Source organism: Ostrea edulis, chromosome 9, assembly GCF_947568905.1.
Source record: "Ostrea edulis chromosome 9, xbOstEdul1.1, whole genome shotgun sequence".
Lineage (NCBI taxonomy): Eukaryota > Metazoa > Mollusca > Bivalvia > Ostreida > Ostreidae > Ostrea > Ostrea edulis.
Genome location: NC_079172.1, coordinates 34,434,377 through 34,451,731, shown reverse-complemented (window position 1 = coordinate 34,451,731; position 17,355 = coordinate 34,434,377). Strand labels below are relative to the sequence as shown.

At 36.0% G+C, this 17,355-nt stretch overlaps 1 protein-coding gene across 2 annotated transcripts; it reads left to right on the top strand.

The window, feature by feature from the left end:
- Positions 1-7,942: 7,942 nt before the first annotated feature.
- On the top strand, positions 7,943-12,608 carry LOC125658803 (uncharacterized). Of its 2 annotated transcripts, none has more exons than XM_048890226.2 (2): positions 7,943-8,099; positions 10,590-12,608. In XM_048890226.2, the coding sequence occupies exon 2, from the start codon at positions 10,592-10,594 to the stop codon at positions 12,095-12,097; it is 1,506 nt and encodes a 501-aa protein (XP_048746183.2). In that variant the 5' UTR covers positions 7,943-8,099; positions 10,590-10,591; the 3' UTR covers positions 12,098-12,608. The 2 variants fall into 2 exon arrangements, with proteins under 2 accessions (XP_048746183.2, XP_048746182.2); XM_048890225.2 differs by lacking the exon at positions 7,943-8,099 and adding an exon at positions 8,509-8,685.
- Positions 12,609-17,355: the final 4,747 nt, after the last annotated feature.

Here is a 17,355-nt window from a genome sequence, read left to right as displayed (position 1 = left end):
CTTTCATCTATACATGTTGACGCCATTATGCAAAAAATGGTCATTTAACTGATTTCCTGATCATTTATTGGTAACTTGTTGCTGATTTCATATAAATATTTGTTATTCTTAAATTGTCGGCCGATAGAAGCTATTTGTGAAGGATAAAATTTTCAATTGTTATAAGGTTAGATAAACACTGCCAAGCAAACCATTAATGAAACTTCTGGCTGTGAAAAAATGTACAATTATCATTTCAAAGTATGTCAGCTTATTCATCATAGCTTGATATCAATGTGTCATTCAAAGTTTGTCCAATACAGACAAAATAGTATACAAATAACACTGTTCGTATTTTTTATCCGTTGCAGACAATATGCCGTCAGGTTTGGAAAGTAAACAATATTGAATGTAAACTTTTGACAGCACTGTGTCTTCTAGTATACAACGTCTACTCTACAAATATTTATCTATATCAAATTCTGCTTCTAGACCTCGTTCTCATTTTATTAGGAATTCTGCTTCTAGACCTCGTTCTCATTTCACTAGGTTACAATCACATATCGTGTTTGCCTGATCAAAACTGTTTCTCAATACATTCTATTGTTGACCATAAATCTGTAACATTGTTAAAAACAAAATGCGTACCCCGTCTTCGGGAGTTAATGGAATTCGAACCTGTAGTTGTATGTTTCTCTTCACAATTTAAACCGCTCCCTATTGTCAGTATGTATACGTTAATTAGTTTAAAGAATCGGTGTAATTGCATTCTCCATTTACGCGTGAAACATTATGATAATCGTGAGACTTGTATAGAAAAATAACAAGTCAACGTACCCCTCGTATTTTACCATATCGGGTTCTTTGAGCTCTGCAGGAAAGGCTCTGAATTTTATGGAGCCAAGACTATTAGGTGTAAATCAGAGGATATTTATATGGAAATAAAGAAATGAGTTTACAGTATTTCAACATTCGTACATGAACTATCACTAACATTACGTATTTATCGTTCATTGGGTGAAACGGTCCATGGATATCGGCCTGAGTAGCTCAGTGGTTAGAACATCTGACTAACAAGACAGAGTTGTAGCACCGACTAATGTAATCCCAGCCAGCTAATGTAATCCAATAATGTTACCTGCGCGAGTTGTACAGCTAATGTAATTCCTATTACATTAATGGTTACAAAAGCACCTGCTAGAGAAATCCCTTTCTAATGAACTACACAAGTGGTCGATGATGTAAATATCACCCGCAATATCAACCGCTAATGTAATACCTGTCTTATTGTATGATTCTGGAAAGTCAGCCACTAATGTAATACCTGTCTTATTGTATGATTCTGTAATATCAACCGCTAATGTAATACCTGTCTTATTGTATGATTCTGTAATGTCAACCGCTAATGTAATACCTTTCTTATTGTATGATTCTGTAATGTCAACCATAATCGTAATACATGTCTTATTGTATGATTATATAATGTCAACCGCTAATGTAATACTTGTCTTAATGTATGATTCTGTAATGTCAACCACTAATGCAAAACTTGTCTTATTGTATGATTCTGTGATGTCAACCGCTAATGTAATACCTGTTCTTATTGTATGATTCTGTAATGTCAACCACTAATGTAATACATGTCTCATTGTATGATTCTGTAATGACAACCGCTAATGTAATACCTGTTCTTATTGTATGATTCTGTAATGTCAACCACTAATGTAATACCTGTCTTATTGTATGATTCTGTAATGTCAACCGCTAATGTAATACATGTCTCATTGTATGATTCTGTAATGACAACCGCTAATGTAATACCTGTTCTTATTGTATGATTCTGTAATGACAACCACTAATGTAATACCTGTCTTATTGTATGATTCTGTAATGTCAACCGCTAATGTAATACATGTCTCATTGTATGATTCTGTAATGACAACCGCTAATGTAATACCTGTTCTTATTGTATGATTCTGTAATGTCAACCACTAATGTAATACCTGTCTTATTGTATGATTCTGTAATGGCAACCACTAATGTAATACCTGTCTTATTGTATGATTCTGTAATGGCAACCACTAATGTCAACCTGTCTTATTGTATGATTCTGTAATGTCAACCACTAATGTAATACATGTCTCATTGTATGATTCTGTAATGTCAACCACTAATGTAATACATGTCTCATTATATGATTCTGTTATGTTAACCGCTAATGTAATACCTGTTCTTATTGTATGAATCTGTAATGTCAACCACTAATGTAATATCTGTCTTATTGTATGATTCTGTAATGTCAACCGCTAATGTAATACCTGTCTTATTGCATGATTCTGTAATGTCAACCACTAATGTCAACCTGTCTCATTGTATGATTCTGTAATGTCAATCGCTAATGTAATACCTGTCTTATTGTACGATTCTGTAATGTCAACCACAAATCCAATACCTGTCTTATTGTATGATTCTGTAATGTCAAGCACTAATGTAATACATGTCTTATTTTATGATTCTGTAATGTCAACCGCTAATGTAATACCTGTCTTATTGTATGATTCTGTAATGTCAACCACTAATGTAATACCTGTCTTATTGTATGATTCTGTTATGTCAACCACTAGTGTAATACCTGTCCCATTGTATGATTCTGTAATGTCAACCACTAATGTAATACCTGTCTTATTGTATGATTCTGTAATGGCAACCACTAATGTAATACCTGTCCCATTGTATGATTCTGTAATGTCAACCACTAATGTAATACCTGTCTTATTGTATGATTCTGTAATGTCAACCACTAATGTAATACATGTCTCATTGTATGATTCTGTAATGTCAACCACTAATGTAATACATGTCTCATTATATGATTCTGTTATGTTAACCACTAATGTAATACCTGTTCTTATTGTATGATTCTGTAATGTCAACCGCTAATGTAATACCTGTCTTATTGCATGATTCTGTAATGTCAACCACTAATGTCAACCTGTCTCATTGTATGATTCTGTAATGTCAACCGCTAATGTAATACCTGTCTTATTGTATGATTCTGTAATGTCAACCACTAATGTAATACATGTCTTATTTTATGATTCTGTAATGTCAACCGCTAATGTAATACCTGTCTTATTTTATGATTCTGTAATGTCAACCGCTAATGTAATACCTGTCTCATTGTATGATTCTGTAATGTCAACCATTAATGTAATACCTGTCTTATTATGTGATTCTGTAATGTCAACCACTAATGTAATACCTGTCTTATTGTATGATTCTGTAATGTCAACCACTAATGTAATACCTGTCTCATTGTATGATTCTGTAATGTCAACCGCTAATATAATACCTGTCTTATTATGTGATTCTGTAATGTCAACCACTAATGTAATACCTGTTCCATTGTGTGATTCTGTAATGTCAACCACTAATGTAATACCTGTCTTATTATGTGATTCTGTAATGACAACCGCTAATGTCAGCTTGTCTTATTGTATGATTCTGATATCAAGCTGAGTTTGGCACACATTTTGTTTACTGTTTCTATAGCTGCAGAACTGTAGTTCTCTGAAAAAAAATATTTTGACATAACAGAGAGCTACAGATCCACCCCTTATAAAAACCTTCGATTTACGGCGCACAAAAAGCTGCGCACGGTTGAGGCCTTATATCGTATTCTTGAGTTGCTGTCTCATAAATTTAATATATAAAAAATCTTCACATATTTTCCTATGTTTAAACCATGCGCAGCTTTTTGTGCGCCGTAAATCAAAGCTTTTTATAAGGGGTGGATCTGTAGCTCTCTGTTATGTCAAAATATTTTTTCAGAGTGCTACAATTCTGGAGCTACTGTTTCTATTGATGATGATTCACATTATGATAGTGGTTGTTATTGTCACCATTGATATTCAAATTTATTATCATTAAGGTTTGTCGTCTTCAGCAGAAGACCTTTCTCTTATTCTTAGTATTTTCTTTTTCCTAAATATTCTGCCTACAGTACATGCAGTATATGTATTCATATTCCACCAAAAACAAAAACAAAACAAAAAAACAAAAAAAAAACAGTGTATAATGTAAGTACGGGTTCTTTCCCTTCCCTTTGCTTCTACAGTAGATAGTATTATTTACCAAATTGTACACACTGCTTCAAAATGTCTTGATCAAAATAAAACTACAGATTTTGTTTGCCTTGACTACGTGTATCTTGCAATGTACTGTTTGGTGGATTTTATTCAAATCAAAGCAATATCCTATACAGACCTGCAGCACAGTCTTCACAGTTCTGTTCAATACGCCATATTGTATAGTTATACTTGACATGATCCAGCGTGGGACTGATTAGTTCAGTTCAGTCTTGACGCTCGATTAGCACAGACTTTTCTATTTCCACATATTAAACTCGATAATTTTGATATATAAACATTTTGTTTGTTGTCAGGATTTGCAGTTTAGTTGTAGTGTTCGTTTTCTTTTCTATTTAGTTTTTTCTATGTAAACATTCTATCGTTCTGAAAATTTGATAATTCACTGTTGTTCGTGCCGTTGGTCATTTTTAGTGCTTTTTATATCTTTATTTATTTAACACAGGTGCCCTATTGCAATCGCCCTGCTTCCAACGCCGTGCATCAACAATAGAACATTTTAAACTTCTTGATAACTACCATTCCAATTCTTTTCAAAATTAGTATGAAGTATCTTGGTGAGAAGGGGGGGGGGTGTAAATTGTAAATTTCAGGACTCCCGCACCCCCGGGGCCTTAGTTGCAGGGTAGCAGCTGCCAAAAATTGACCAATTTTCAAAATTTTTCTTTTCTCTGACCGCATATATCAGGAAGACCTCAACCAAATTTTAGATCTAATGATCCCAAGGGTAGAGGTTCTGAACCCAGGGTGGGATCATACTTGTTATATATAGTACATATGTAAAACATTCACAGTATATCTTCTTCAATGCCATTTATACTAAATTGAAACTAAATAGATAACTAAGAGGAGTAGTTAGTCCTTCCTAGGGGTAATAATTTGGTTCCAGGGTGGAACCAATCTTATTTTAATGATTATTGTCTTTATCATTTGAAAGACTTCTTTAAGTTTGCTGATACAGTTTATTTAGGAAAAGCAGAAAAAAGGATATACCAAAATGGTGAATTTCCCAACCTCAGAGTTTTTATTCTTGGACGGGTACAAATTAGTGATATCGTGTTAATGTGAATACTAAAGCACACACTGTTACAGTAGTGAATTTCTCTGTGTAATACCAGTTAGGAAACAGTCCCATAATAACTGATCCACAACCAAGTGAAACCGTCTCTACAATGTTTCACTCAGCATATGTAGTTCTAGGTAACAGTCATACACACATTCATACATATGATATGTAGCAAAAAGCGACTCTCGTTCAACTATTGGACTTTCCTCCAACGGGTTAGAGCATCGCGCTCAAAATCACACGGCCTCTCATCTCTGTCGGCGCAAGTTCGAATCCCGCTCGCACCAGTAAGTGAGAAAGTTTCCCAGTTTACTTTCGGAAGGTCGGTGGTCTCTTCCCAGGTACATTGTATCTGGGTTCTCTCTTCCACCAATAAAAACTGGGTGCCACTAGATAACTGAAAAATTGTTGAGTGTGGCGGAAAACATCAATCAATCAATCCAAAGTTGGCGTATGACACCATTGCATAAGTGGTGCTGTAAGCAAATTAAAAGTCCCTTTATGGGCCATCTTTCCCGCTGAAAAGTGAAGATAACGAGTAACGTTCATAAATTCCACAAAGAGTAAAAAAAATTAACAGTAGGGCAAACACAGACTTTTGGACACACCAGAGGTGGGATCAGGTGCTTAAGAGTAAGCATCCCCTATTGACCGGTCATACCCGCCGTGAGCCCTCCATCCTAATCATCCGTAGCCAAAATCAATATGCAAAGAACGTTCCAACAGCTGGTATGAAACACGTCAGACAGCATTCGGCTTAACGACAGGTTGTACATGTGTATTTGCAAATATGATCATTACAACGATCGTAGTATTTGCAAAATACTGACTTCAAACGAGACCGTTAAAACCCTTCTCACATCAACTTATTTGTCAGCAGTTTGCCTCGATCTAAAATTGATCATATGCAAAATATGCTCTAGTGTATCGAATCAGTTGCGACACATAAACATCACATGCAAGTGATAATGCAATATAGCTACTTCAATATGGGAAATTAGCGATAGAAAAGCTGAAGTCATCCTATTTACCATAAAGTTGAGTTGTCAGTTTGCCGTTAACACCTATGTTCCATAAGATATATGTAAATATGAAGCAGATACAGGAGACTCTGTGGCGTCGTCTTTTATTTCAATGGGATACAATGTATATCGAATCAAGATATGAATGAAAATGAACATTGACAATAGATAAATCTTCGTTGATATATCTAAATGCCTCATCAAGAGATTTTAATTTTCCTTCTAATGTAGAATCTTAAAAATAAATTGTGCTTCATAAGAATATAAAAACAGGTCGACTAATAGAGGAGCACAATTCATGCCCATGGGAATTCCAACCAACCATTGGAAGACTTGATCACAAAAAGTCACATATATTCCGTCAATGAGGAACTTCACCATCTTTTTTTCTATCAACGTCATATACTTGTGCGTAGAGTGATTTTTACCAAGGTAAATTTTTGAATGACTAATCACAAGATATGAATATTTCCGTGCTCATTTTCATTAAAAAAGCAGCTGTCTATTATGTCAAAGACTAGTGTTTATTTCATCGTGAAGAATGGTCATGTAAAGTGTAGGACAGTCATACATTTTGATGTTGTTGAATTGAGAAAAGTTAAGAGATTTCAAATTTACTAAAAGTTCCTTTCATCTACACGACTTACTGTATGTGCTGTGGTACAATGCGTCTGCAGTTTCTCCGTCAAAGTCATTAATATTTCTGTAATGGGCAAAAGATAAATGTTTGGTAGAAGAGTTACTGGATCCAGGAATGCATCTCTGTAAGGGTTTTTATGAAGATTTGGAATTTAGTATAGGTACGCTAATTTATATTTGTTCGTCTCATTGACACGGATATCAATTGTGGTTAGAATTTTGTCTTTTGAAAACGAACTTGGAGTATAAGTTGGATTACCAAATGTGGAATTAATGCCAAATTCCTATAAAATACAGCCGTAATAACGAACCTTTCAAACAAAGACAATGTTGCTACAAGTTTTGTCAGCTGGAACCAATACATCAATTTCTCATATTTCAAAGAATCATATCCCCATGGCTATTGTAACGATAACTTTTCACTTGAAAAAGAACCCGTCATTGTTTCGAAGTTTTGTCAAGAATATTCTGGTAAATCTTTATATAGATAATAAAGATATGCTCAAATCAGTTGATTGAGTTTGTTATATTGCCATTAACACCACGTATGTAGTCCATTAATACAGATAATATGCTTAACTTACACGTTTTGACTTTTTAATTCTCTAACTTGATTTGAAAAATAAAATTAATCAAAGATTACACCAGGATTGGTCGGAGTCGGCTTATATTTTTTCTTCTTCAAACTATGGTGCATTGCCAGTTGTGATATTTACATTTAGCCATTTTCACGTCACATAACCCGACTTAAAAATTCCATTAATATTAAAACAAATTCCGACAGGTCGTTGAATTGAGATAGCCCCCAGAGAAATGAATGGGGGAAATACTCCTAGCGAAATTTATTTAATCGGGGCATTGGGGGGACTACGACCACACTAAACATTTGTATTAGTCTACTATCGCCCAAATTCAAACAGTTCAAACAAAAATAGACATCAGTACATTTCAAATAATTCAAGAAAATTTAGAGATATGTTATCGCTTTCTGTTTCTCCGTATCTCCCTTCATTCAATGTTTTCTAGTTTGAGATTAGAATGAAATAAATGAAAAAGAGTATTTTCCGTGAGGTAATGTTGCTGGGTGAGGAATGACGGTCCACCAACAGCTACAGTTTTTACAAGTGGACTGTTGATCATCAATGACAGAGGAAAGTCGGATTGAATCCATCCATTTTCACGATAAGCACGAAGTTTAGAAAGCATGGTGTCAATTTAGTGAAAACGTTCCATGATCTATAAAAGGTAAGACTTAGCTTATATTTATGTCTGGGGTTTTTATTGTTTAAATATTTTATTAATCTTTAGTAATGTGATTGCAAATATCACTTCACCAGTTCACATCTATATGTACCATGGTAATGAATTGTTCAAACAGCTAGTTTTAACGCTTCCAGAGAAAATATTTGAGCATTAAAGATCGTGACATTTCAGGTGTCAAAGCAAATCTCTGTAGAAAATTGTCAAATTGCTACGGCGAAGTTTCAAATGACACTTGAGAAATAAATTTCAAAAGAGAATCACGGCGTATTATTGAACATAGAAAAAAGAAAGTAAATGTGTTTGCTATTGTGTGTTCATTCGACAGTTTTCTCCCGGTATATAACGGGGACTGATGATCGTTTGTCAATAATTTTGAAAGGCGATTTAACCAGAGCAAACAGTGATTTGTTTGGGAAGACCGGGCTAACGGATCATTGAGGGACAGTGAAATGAGATATCAATCACCGATAATTATATGTCCCGTGTAGAGAGATAGATACACATAGCACTGTCGCTCTCTCCTGATGGAGCTAGCCGAGTGTAGCCATAATGCTCTGCTTCCCGACCTGTGAGTAGATAAAACGTCATCTCTACTAAATTTCTTATCTATCAGACTTTAAAATTTGATCGATGTTTCAGAATTTTTCATGAAGTGTATATAATTTATTTGATTTATCGTCGTTCTTTTTGTCAAAAAGCAAAGTTGTACGCGAGGAAAAGACACACACCCCTCACCCCAAAAAATTGAATTAATTTTTAGACCTGTTAGATATGTGCATTATTAAAGTCATTATAATTACCAAAGATGTCCGTGATATATATAAAAAATAGAATAAGAATAAATCGGAGTGGTGCTGGTTATACATTTTTGAGTACATGTATTTTACTATCTGTTTTGTAATTTTTAATTTTGTTTTGTATCTAACTTGCACAACAAATATCAGCATTCACTCAGTGTTCATGGTTTCGATTTGGGACAGCTGTTATAATTAGTTCATACCGGTATGTCTATTAAAAGTGAAGTCGGCCAAGTCAGTCTTGTTGATCCATGATTGTCTTTTAGTACAGATACAAATTATTTTGATGGACGTTGCCCCCGCCCCCCCCCCCCCCCCATACCCTTTACTAACAATTAGTGTTGAGAGAGAGAGAGAGAGAGAGAGAGAGAGAGAGAGAGAGAGAGATCATTTCAACGTTTTCTTTTCCTATCAAAAAAGGTCTTTAAGTTTGCATATTGCATTGAACATAATTTCATTTTTAATGCAGTACACAGTGCTAAGTTTTAATAATGTTTACACGGGGAACAAATGACGGGACTTATGGAAACAAAAGGTCACTGCTGGTAATATTCATTACTACTCGATACCGCCCCGTGTTTTTTAGTAATCCGATTTATTCTTATTGAGTATTTAAAGACGTAATGCTAACATTGTGTCCGAAACTACAAACAATGAGAGAAATGCCGAGAAACGGAGACAGATAAGGGACATCCCGTCAACGATAGCGCTCCCAGACCTAACAAAATTCAAACCGTCATCAATGTGGAGTACAAAGGTCTATCGTGAATTATAAAACGTGTAAATATGGACTTCGTTGTATTCAAAAACGGTAAGAAAATTAAGGTGCTTTGTTTTCTTATACACATAGATATCTTAATGTATTGTATTTGAAGCATTTTTGTTTCATACTGTTCATAAAAAGTAATAAACAAATTTTATTTAGAGAGAAAAAAAAGGGGGGGGGGGTTGCCAACGATACATAATGATATTATATAAAATAAAAAAACAAAAGACCCCAAAAATGGTGGAACAACGTCAACGTTTAGAAAAGTAATGATGTATATAGATACTAATTTTAAGAATGGACGTTTTGTTGTGTGATGATTATTCTGAAGACACCCTGGAAAGAAAATCTAGATGTCGTATGTATATACCAATCTTAAGAATCAACGTCCCTGCCTTTCTGAAGGTATTGTATGAAAGCAAATCTACAATACGCCGCGTGCTTCTAACCAGACCGTTTTTGAACTTCACACTCTTAGAAATTTCTCCGTGAATATTAACTAACAGTTAAAGAAACACCTTGAATTAATGACTGTGCACTTCAGAGTTATCATCATATTGCACAGCAGTTTATCAATGTACTAAACAATTTACAATGAACTGGAGCCAAGTATCGTAGACTTGGCCTTTTCATGGCAAATCAATAAAATCGCTGCTATTTTATCTGAAATTCGATAGCTAGAAAACTTTTACGGTCATTTTATGAGAATGTCGACGTCGTTTTATATTCACCATGCATTGAACTATAATATAAAGCTTTGTATCATTATTCTAATTATTCTGATTTCCAATAATTCCTAGCTTTCCGGATTTATTAATCTCTCTCTCTCTCTCTCTCTCTCTCTCTCTCTCTCTCTCATATGTAATTACAAAACTACAATAAATGTAATTTTATTCTAATTCATTACAGACATGTCGACAACGTGCTGGTCGCTATGGCAGCGGATGCCGCCTCGATATCAGTTGACCTCCAGGAGAGATGAAGCAGATATCCCGGTGGAGCGTTGTAGAACACCAGGGACCACACCCCGTAACAAGCGGGACGTCCGTGGAGGGACGACCACAAGCACGAGAAGAAACTCCACATTCACAGACATGCCTCCCCGGAATCCCCGGGACTCCATTGGTGGAAGACGTTTCCAATTTCCAAACAGAAAATCGGGCTACATAGATCACTTTAAAACTCAACAACGTGTGAATTCCGCTAAAGTGAAATTTTCATCGAACCCTCCGATGTCGCCGTATTCTCCTCGCGAGAGAGCTTCAACAGCTCCACATTTTCCTGTGACGAAATTAGAGAATTCAGTATCGGGACAGGAAATAACCACGACAAACGTGCAGGATATTTGTAGTGAGCATAAAGCCACGGGAGGACGAATCCGTACTTCCGCCGGCCGCCAAACACAGACAAGCATGGATCTAGAAGATGCGGCATCGTTGTTCACGGAGAGCAAATCATTATTAAAAGACACAACGCAAAGACGATTCAATGTTCGAGAAACTGCCGAAGGCACCATGTATATTGATAATGGAAAAGTGTTCTTCATAAAGAGATCTAGAAACGACCCAACAAACTTATTGAAATCTCGAACAACTGATGGCGGTTTTCTTGCAAGTATTCGAAAAGATTATCTTAAGAAGCCCAAATATATCGCTGTGAAAGGAGAAAAACCTGAACAAGATGAAAGTTCCGTGTTGCAACACGAGCGTGTTTACTATAATCAAAAAGTCGGACACATTCTCGATTATTACTGCCGAGACGATGAAGATCGGCTTTCTATCGACGACCTTGCCAAGTACACAAGGTCGTCACCTCGGGCGACTTTCTCAAGAAATATGTCTCCAAGGACCTCTAGAGTCAGAAAGTTGTACATAGCTCCGGATCAGGACGAAGTTAGTCCGCGAGGGAGGTCTCCTGAAATGCTGGAGGACCCGAATATCAATTCATATATGAAGGTCAATTTTCAGTCTAAACTGCATGACCGGAAATTTTACCTCCGAACGCCTGTTAAACCCGATTTTCACAATTTGTCCACAACGGATATTGATAATTGCAAGTGTGGTATATGTAAAATTGAAATGCAACTCTCTCTGATGGAAAAACTTGGAATTGGTTATCCGTTAACAAAATCCCAAAACCTGGATGTGGAAGATCAGCACCAGACGATACAGGAAATACCTACGCAGAGAATAAAAGAAGGAATTCGGGAAACAGTGAAGGAAACCATTCCTCAAAAGGATGGACAGACCGGAAGTGACATAAAAGCAACGACGGGGGACGCATTTGACGTTAAAAAACAGCAGGACAACAGTCTGATCACGATTACAGTTCCCGGAATGAATCTGGAAAGGGAAGGAACTCTGACGGAATCTATTATAGATACTTCTAGAACACCGCTACCTACTCCTGTGCCATAAATGGTTACCACAGATTAGTATACTTTGATGATGTATTCTTAAATTTTTGGATTAAATGTTAGATTTTGGAAGAATTGGGCCGATATCTTGTACCAGATTTGGGCTTACTGTGGGAATTAAGAAGTGTTTCTGTGAAGCAAAATTCGTGCTTACTGCATATTGGTAGAATTCATGAAACGAAGAAGAAAATTGAAAGCATCCACGTGGGAGCTGAACGAACCACGTAATTTATCGAACATCTTCATTATTGCACAAAAACGGAAGTTTTCTAACCAAAATATTTTTGACACACCACCGTGTGGTTTTTATATTACGGAATTGCGAATCGATCAGAGACACTCGAAACAGTTTCATTCAATTTCAAAATACAGTTGAAAACAATTTGACTAAGATAAGTTTTGTTTGTATGTCGTTATTATGGTGATATTATATGTACTTGATAGTGCTAGGCAAAGTGATTGTTTTTGATAAATTTATGTGTTTAAAATCCTTAAATCAAGGAAGGAAACAATTCGAATGTAAGAGTATTGGTATCATGCATGTGTTAGGTTTCGTGAATGAGAAATGATGTACATAGAACCGGTTACGTCTAGAACAAGCCTCGGCTTACATGAACCTGTTAAACGTCTCGGGTTTGACGCGGCACCGGGATCGAGAACTCCCGGAAGTGAGGCGCTTAACCACTTCGCCACCGCGACCGGTTATGATTTCTGAGTTTCTTGTGAGGAATATTGAAGTGTAAATTGCGGGTAGACCAGCAAGCTAAAATAGGGACATGCTTTCATTCGTGCTATCTGAGGACATATAACTGGGTTTTTTATTTTTGTTTTCGGAAATCATGAAAGGTTATTATTAGTAGATGAGGAGTCATGCTATAGCTGGAAAGCTCGTCGGTCGAGTTTGTGGAGATGTCAGGAGTCCTCTACATGCCAAGGTTCTGCATTCACGGAATAGCTGTAGAACTGTGACATCATAGAGAGATACACATGCAATCCGTATAAAACCTTTTATTTACAGCGCAGGTTTTACTGCGCATGCTTGATGTCCTGCATGTTTATCGCTGTGTTCTTGTAAATTCCTATCATATTAACTCACTACATTGTTGTGTCCATACATACCTTTAAACATTCATCTAAGATCCAAGTGATCTGAAAACTCATAGCTTAAAATAATTTCGTTTGTAACGTAGCCACGTTTGTTGCCAATCAATTCGAACCCTGTTGATTATTGTACTTTTTCACAATGCCAATGTTGGGTATATATTCGGGTTTCACCTATCAAAAACACAAATTGTCAATACAAAATGAACAAATTTTCAATTTCTTTACATGTAGAAAAGCTATTGAGGATTGAAAAATAATCCTGATATGTTATGAGACTTTAGCTTTCCTCCCGCCCCCGCCACTTCATTTTCGGTAGTCAAATGTAAAAACGTGGCGACGGGGAGGGGGACCAGATTAATGAAAGCCATGAATCTAATTCAATATTCAAAACTGTTAAAATAATCATTTTAAAACCGAAATGGAATTATTTCTTGCAAAGTATTTAACTAAAATTATTTGTAGGGGAAATACATGTAATACAGTACTAAATATAGAAATAAAATATCGAAATTCTACAGGGTTCGAGATGCCTGGCAACTGAATACGGTTGCATCAAGAAAGCCACGAGTTTTCAGTTTGCATGGGACTTTAATAGATTATTACTGGTATGTTTGGACACGTGTGTAGAGGGAAGATGTGTTTAGGATGTTTAGGTATCAGACTTTTGAGACGGCGATGCAAGACTATAGTCGATAGAAGATCCAGTCGTGCCCTAAAAAATAGAAGATTATTATAAGGAATGAATCTGTTGCTCTCGAGTATGTTTGGATCACCCCTTCCCCTCGAGAGCTGTAGTTCTGTAGTTATTTCACAGATGAATTTTAGTGTGTAGATTTGCTTTGTTTGAGGGGGTTACTATCACAACCTTTGTTTGGTGCTCTCAACATACCGGTATGCTTGTATTGAGGATGAATTGTTGCCTCGACTAACCCGATAGGGCAGCCTAACTGAACAGCTGGCCTCAACCAACAAAACATCTGACCTCGACTAACAAAACATCTGACCTCGACTAACAAAACATCTGACCTCGACTAACATAACATCTGACCTCGACTTACAAAATAGCTGGCCTTGACTAACCCGACAGATCAACCTAACAAAACAGCTGGCCTTGCCTAACCCGACAGGTCAGCCTAACAAAACAAGCGACCTAATCTGACAGCAGCCAAATTAACGCAATCGTGCACAGGAAGACAAAATATCTAATACAGTTTATAATTTCAGCAAAACATGCGCACACTACATGCACTTGGTTTAAACAAGCTGTAATTAATTCATATTCACTTCTTTTTTTAGATATTTCAATAATTTAGTTTTTATGTTCATTTCCTTGCAGTTAATTTGTCAGCCTCCGTTGTAGATATTGACGACTGACAGACAGTGAATACACAACTTGACAATGAGGACAGACAGACAGACAGTGAATACACAACTTGACAATGAGGACAGACAGACAGTGAATACACAACTTGACAATGAGGACAGACAGACAGACAGTGAATACACAACTTGACAATGAGGACAGACAGACAGACAGACAGTGAATACACAACTACATTTTCCGGACTGGTGGGCAAAGAATAAACAGCTCAACTTCGATGGCTACATTAGCGAATAAACAGTTACACTTCAACGGCTGGCAGGTAGTATTTACTGTCCATGTATGTTTCCCATTAACTCGGAAGATGTGTTTGACAAAATTAACATTAATTCTGATTAAATTCTACAAGACCATGGGAAACATGAGAAACTTTATTTTTGTAAATTTAATCTTCTGGTTTTTCTCTGTTGAACTCTTTTCCCCAGATATTTTTAAATAAAACTTTCATAAAAAAGATCCTAATATATTTATTAAATTAATAAAACATTTCACTTTTGGATATGAGATGATAAGAGTTCTATGTTTGGTTGTTGCATATCATTCTTATAATTGATTTTGTTAATATCAATTTTATTTTGAAATAATCAAATCTTACTTGTACATGTAACACGCAACTAATTTTATTGGCTGCGCACGCTGGGAAAAAAATCGTTTATATTGTATAACAAACTTCCAGTAGAGTACGTTTGCTAACAAACCAACCTCTTCCAGTTAGGCATCATGAGATAAGGATTTCACCTCTTCCAGTTAGGCATTATGGGATAAGGATTTCACCTCTTCTAGTTAGGCATTATGGGATAAGGATTTCACCTCTTCCAGTTAGGCATTATGAGATAAGGATTTCACCTCTTCCAGTTAGGCATTATGAGATAAGGATTTCACCTCTTCCAGTTAGGCATTATGAGATAAGGATTTCACCTCTTCCAGTTAGGCATTATGAGATAAGGATTTCACCTCTTCCAGTTAGGCATTATGAGATAAGGATTTCACCTCTTCCAGTTAGGCATTATGAGATAAGGATTTCACCTCTTCCAGTTAGGCATTATGAGATAAGGATTTCACCTCTTCCAGTTAGGCATTATGAGATAAGGATTTCACCTCTTCCAGTTAGGCATTATGGGATAAGGATTTCACCTCTTCCAGTTAGGCATTATGGGATAAGGATTTCACCTCTTCCAGTTAGGCATTATGAGATAAGGATTTCACCTCTTCCAGTTAGGCATTATGGGATAAGGATTTCACCTCTTCCAGTTAGGCATTATGGGATAAGGATTTCACCTCTTCCAGTTAGGCATTATGGGATAAGGATTTCACCTCTTCCAGTTAGGCATTATGGGATAAGGATTTCACCTCTTCCAGTTAGGCATTATGGGATAAGGATTTCGTAGGAACAACAACGCGCGGCCAATAGCGACTGTAGAAAGTAGGGGCACTAACTGGAATATAACGCTTTTTTCCAAATCCAGTGGGAAGAATACACACTACGTCCCCTTTTTCCATAAACGCACGGGATAGCGTCATCCTGTTCTTCCTTTAACTCAAAATCAAAGCCCAGAAATTGTTTCGCTTTCAGCGCTTTTTCATCTATCATTGAAAATAAAAGCGAAATTGGAAAAAAAAAACTAAAAAAAAAAACAACCATTCATTACTTTACACTATCAATTTGAACAGAATTTGCCTACTTTTTAGAGAACGTTTGATCAGATTATGTTTAAAATGAAGTCTATGCTTTTATTAGACCTGATCGATGCTGTTAACGTCAATATCTTCTATCTTTTAACTACAAACTACTTCTTTCGTGTTACTTGCCCGTGATCTGTACACTGCGTCAGACGGGAGAGGTCTATACCTAAATGAGGGAGTTTCTATTGTATAGATGTAACTTGGTATGGGGACACACACCCTTAACAACCAAGACTAACTTTACATTGCATCATGGGATACTATTATGTTGATAGGTCTTCGTATGAAATTGAAAAAACGGAATTAATCGTGCACATTAAAGTACTCTATTGTCAGACTTTTTTTTTTTTTGGTGGTACTATTTCAAACAAAACGTACAGTCTTTGTTTACAAGTAAAATTACATATAAAACACTAACCGTGAAATTCAAAACAAACTCTGATACACGATCGATTTTCTATGCAGAAAAAATGTTCTTGCAAAACTGCTGTTTCATTATATTTTTACTTGGAAGGATTGCTTGATCCGCCTACCAAAGCATAAAATGCGTCATGTCTTCCACTATGTACCAAATGACGCCATGTCTCACCGATTAAAATGTGGATCGCTATATGTGAATTGCTTACATAATTTACTGCACAGGCACTTGTTTCTGTAAATAAGATGACCTCTGTATACTAAGAATGTGTTATTAGTATACAGTTGTCATAACTTGTTTACAGAAACAAGACTGTGTCGGATTTAATATTGGCGACAATTTAATGCTGCATGCTATGGTAGGTTATATCTTTTATTAAAGAGCCTAAGAGGTTCGCACCTGGGATTTGGAGTAATGTCAATTGTTTTGGAAGTGTATTTTTGATTTCTACATTGAAGGAGAATAAGGAAATTAAAAAGAAAAACTGGGGTTGCAACGCTTGATATTGAACTACAGTGTTCTAAACATGACCTTTTTGCACTTAAAATTTATTCAATTAAACTTGAAGTTCTGTTGGTGTCACCACAACATGAGTAACACAAATCAATCATTACATAGAATAAATACATAATCATATCTTCTATCACTACAGATAAAAAAAGAATTAACACTA